This window comes from Montipora capricornis, chromosome 3, assembly GCF_036669925.1.
Source record: "Montipora capricornis isolate CH-2021 chromosome 3, ASM3666992v2, whole genome shotgun sequence".
NCBI classification, from domain to species: Eukaryota; Metazoa; Cnidaria; class Anthozoa; order Scleractinia; family Acroporidae; genus Montipora; species Montipora capricornis.
Window position 1 is genome coordinate 37305807 of NC_090885.1, and position 5000 is coordinate 37310806.

The 5000-nt window shown below is 42.0% G+C and overlaps 1 protein-coding gene across 4 annotated transcripts in view; it reads right to left on the bottom strand.

Annotated features, from left to right (window-relative positions):
* Window positions 1-1556: 1556 nt before the first annotated feature.
* LOC138043036 (Golgi-associated plant pathogenesis-related protein 1-like) overlaps window positions 1557-5000 on the bottom strand; it is a 27289-nt gene continuing 23845 nt past the window's right edge. For all 4 annotated transcript variants that reach the window (XM_068889145.1, XM_068889144.1, XM_068889142.1 and 1 more), the window contains one exon: window positions 1557-2301. In XM_068889145.1, the coding sequence (XP_068745246.1) occupies window positions 2011-2301 (291 nt within the window). In that variant the 3' untranslated portion in view covers window positions 1557-2010. The remainder of the gene's footprint in view (window positions 2302-5000) is intronic.

A 5000-nucleotide genomic window follows, 5' to 3' on the forward strand; every position in this document is an offset into this window, starting at 1 on the left:
CCGGCCGCCATTTCACACCACGCGGTTTCGATTTATACGAACAGCAACGAACCAAGGTTTTCACATCATAAATATTTCACAAATACGGTCGGCAAACAGCGTCATTCACTAACTTCTGACACCATGTGTTAGTCCTTAGCTTCAAAAGAGCAAACTCAATTAAAACAGTTTTAGCGAAAACTCAAATAAACTTACAAGAACGTCACCGAAACGTTTCTTACGAGTTCGCGATATTATGTCAGCGGTATTGATCACTACTTCATAATATCACAATATCTAGGGGACACAGGAACAAAGATTAAATATCGTCGGGAACAAGAAAACATAAACCATTTTAGGGATCAAAATACTAAGGATCAGAAGTAATTTCGGGATCAAGGGAAGATATGCAATTTTAAAAGGGAACAAGGACTCCCCGTAAGAGGGCCTCAGCATTCCGTTGACGTGAAAGTAAATAACAAACGGCGTATTCTAACTTATCAGTTATGTCTAAATTTATAAGTTGCTCAAGAAGAAAGCTATAATAAAAAATAAGACGAAAACAGTGACAAACATAAACAAGCGCATTGTTTGAAATTATTTACTTAACGTTTCGTATGCTTCGACATACATCTTCACAAGTGACCGTTAACTGTAACTTTGAACTTTTTTAAATGTAAAATAAATAAGTAATTAACTGACTAATGCTAGTTAGTAAAGATACAGCTTTTCGCTGCTTACATATTCGTTTAGGGAAGGCTTTAAGTCTCTAATCAATCGGAGCTCGGCGCGCATCGCTGCGAGAAATTTTGATGCGAGAAATTTGATTTTATAGCTATAACGTCATCGACCGTCCGTACGTCCGTAAGTCAATCCCTCCATGTATGCCAATGTGACCAATATCACGCTAGTTTACAGCATACATCTTTAATACTGGACATCCATGTTATGGCCAATTCACCTTTATCACTCGTCGGCCATTTTGGAGTCCGTGGGGAATAAAGGCTTTGTCTTTGCATTGTCTTTGCCCGTCCAGCCTCACACTGAATGAGAGGTTCGACGGGCAAAATCTTTTGTTTGGACATTGAGTGATATGGGCCAGTTGACAGCTGTCAGAACAATCTATCCGCTGACCAGTATCACGTGACCATACCTCAGGCTCAAGTTTAGAGCTCATCGAGGTTAGCTGCTCCGACAGGTAATTTGTTGGAGCGGATCTTGTTTGAAGTTCGTCCTTTCTTGGTTGCATTGCCATATTTTTTCGATTCTTGTTCCACGCCAAGCTGGCGTGTTTCAATGAAATACATCAAAATGTGAATGATCTCGTTTTCAGAGATAAAGTGGAATAAAGTACATCAATAAAACTCTTTTTTTGACGTTGAACTGACAAAGTTTCCTAACGGTTTCTAATTGTAATTCCTATTCGCTGGCTATTGACAGTTGACGCTGAAATGCGATATGGGTTTTTTTGAGTGAAATTTACCGTGGAATCACTAGTTAGGCAACGAATTTTTCTACAGAAGAAAGCGAAGAAAATGATTTAATTAAGCAATAACCGGAAACGCCAAAACGCGGACAATTCGAAAACCTTTTATTTTCACTAACGCTACAGGCAGTAAGGATAAATAACCAGGGAAGCTCCGCTTTTAGGCTTGGCTAAATCTATATGTTACATTGTATGTCAAAACGACCTTTTGCTAAAATGTCAAAATGGTCCGGCCATTTCAAGGTGTGACCAGTTGAAGTAACATGATGCGCAAAGAGCAGATTTGTGATAACCGCTGTTTGCGTCTTATTTTTGATTAAGCAAAGATGGCCAAAGAAAAAGTTTAGAGCATTAACGACATAGTGAGCTCTAGCTTGGAAAAACGTAAATTCCAGCCCTATGTTTTCCGCTTTAAGTTGGAATTCAAGAGCTACTATATAAAAAATTACCAACTCGACAGTTTACATTTAGAAAGCTACACCTCTGTCTAAAACTCAATGAGACACAGAGATACATTCGCAGGTGATGACTGAAGCCACAAAAGCTCATAAAGTGACTCCTACGATGATGAGGTATCCGATCAAGAGCTGAAGGCAGGTCGTTACCTTTGCGGCGGCTGATTTTGGTTCTATTGCAGTTAAAGGACACCTTGCGAATTTTGGTGGTTGCACTTTCCATTCCGGGCCACTGAGGAGTTGTGCAGTTGGTCGGAATACGTTCTTTGCAAAAAAACCGTCGTAGTTTCCTCCAGGTTTGTATTTGATGGACACAACGAACCTTCCGTCTTTTCGCTTCGCCCACGCTGCTCCTATCTCTTTTGAGTTTCGCCAAATCACCTCAAATATGAAACAAAATAATCTTTTGTTTTTCTTAGGGGAAGTAACGCTCCTTAAAAACAATATTTTTGCCACTTCCGGGTCATGCCCTGACGTGAGCTTTAAAACTTCACCCTCAACTACACGATAACACATTAGCGTAAATAGAACAGAAAAGTCGATTCTGAGGATGGAAACTCCAGAGAAAAACTAATACCAAATTCATTGTCTTCAAAATCAGAGACGAATGAAACGCCCTGACGAAGGCTTAATGCTCGAAACCTTAGCATGCAAGTCTTTTTCATGGTGGTTAACGCAAAATTCTCTACTGAAAATTCCAACAGTATCAGCTCGTCTGTTAGTCAATCTCAGTCACGTATAAGCAGACTGATTGTAGGACATTCACCAGGGAACGAATTTAAAGAAATCTAAACATCTAGGGGCCGGTTCCTGAGAAATTCCACGGATAAATGTGTCGGAATAAGGCCAATTTTCCCTGGAATAAAATTATTACATCTTTCAAGAAACGGCCCCTGGACGTGGAACGTTTTCATCACCTTTTTATTTTAGATTGTTTTTTTCGCCAAACCAGACTCCTTCAACCAAAACCTTCACATGACATTACCCTTGGGATAAAAATGATCACTCGCGATATGCGAAACTTGAATTATTTTATTATAACTCTCAACTCAAATTCGTCTTCCGAGTTGAGGAGAATGCCGTTCTCCTAACTCGATGGGTCAAAACTCACTAATTCCCCAGGGAGAACAAAACTCACTATTCGTGGCCAACAAGTACAACATCATTACGAATTATTCACATCAAAAACAATTCCACCCCAGCAAATTCAAATTCAAATTTGTCTATTAGTCAGCGGTTAGACACCATGTCTCCGACAATTCAATTCCAGCGAAGCTAGGATGGCCGCCAGCCAGGTCGCCATTGAACTCCGAGTCATCAGTATCACCTCAAGTTGCGTCAACAACTGCGACGAAAACTCTTATTTAGAATTACATAACCGCAGTTGAAATGTATGAGAATTTGATCACGTATTCACCTTTTACGGGGTATATAATACGAACTTGCTGGGCTTATGTGAGGTGTAAAACGCACCAGTGACGTCATGAATGGTCACTCAAGTAACAGCTTGCCTTGTAGGTGTTTCATCGGTTTACTCGGGGTCTCGGGGTCTCAGGGACTTTAGGACTGTGGGTCTCGGGGTCGCTAGGTCTCTGGGTCTCTGGGTCTCTGGGTCTCTGGGTCTCTGGGTCTCTGGGTCTCTGGGTCTCTGGGTCTCTAGGACTCTGGGTGTCTGGGCCCTGGTTCTCTGGGACTGTGGATCTCTCGGCCTGCGTGTCTGTGGGTCTCTGGGTCTCTGGGTCTCTGGGACTGTAGATCTCTGGACCTTCGGGTATCTTGGTTTTACGTTTCTTTTTTGTGTTTCTGTTTCTGGCTCCAGAAACATTATCTAGACTTTACTTTACAAAGTGTTCATGTATTTAATTTCAACTTTTCAAACTGATCATTTATCTATTAATCACAAACGAGCACTACATGCAAGGTTAAAAACACGACAAACGCCTTGAAGATGAACACGAAACGCGAATGTTAAGAATGTTTAGCTCAAGGACAAGTTTAGCTCAGTTTAGCTCAAGGACAAGGCCGGAGGGAGAAGAAGTACGTGAGCAAATGGAACGCCTGCAAGAAGTCAATCTAGGCACGCTACTCCATGTGGACAGATCGTACCATTTTTACAAAGCTCTTCCATCAGAAGAAACTGGAGATAACTTGGCACCGTTCAATTGGAGATACCTTGGCACCCGTTCAATGTGTCACCGTTCAATGTCCCAGAGACCCAGAGACCTAGCGACCCCGAGACCCACAGACCCAAAGACCCTGAGACCCCGAGACCCAGAGACCTAGCGAACCCACGACCCACAGACCCAAAGACCCTGAGAGCCCGAGCCCCCGAGACTCCGAGACCCCGAGACCCCGAGTAAACCGAGTAAAGCGATGAGACACCTACAAGACTAGCTGTTACTTGAGAGACCATTCATGACGTCACTGGTGCGTTTTACATCGCACATAAGCCACTTCCAGGTCCAGCGTCCAGATGGAAGAGCAACTGAAGTGCAGCACAATTGCACGGTCAGTGGTTCAAGTCCTGTTCAAGCCTGGATTTTTATAGGTTTCTTTGCAACTGCTCAATTTGCTGGGCGGTAACGGTACCGCGACGATCACACTTTTACTTAGAACACCACGAAACTTCGGACAGATACTTGAGGATACCGTAGAATTCCGACAGTAGCGGTCCCCCCGAAGGTAACGGCATTTTGAAAATTTCCCTCAAAACGGTAACAAAACACTGCTGTGAATGTTGTATTTAATCTTCATTTCAAGCATTACTTTCCGTCGGCTTACAAAGCGATCTTAAAGGGGCTAGGTCACGCTATTTTAGGCATTTTCAGCACTGATCGAATGGTCATAGAATTAACTAAAATATCAAAATAACTGTTCAAAACTATAGAAGAACTCTAACAAAACACAGGGAAGCCAAGAAGGGACATGGATGGACAAAACTGGAGAGGATTGAAATGGATTGAGTTTGGGTAAATTTGAAAAACGTCGGCCCACCTTTTTTCAAATTTATATCAGTCTATATCAAAATGTCATTTACAAAGCTTGAAAATCATTCTCAGTTGTTATGTGGCCGTGATTTT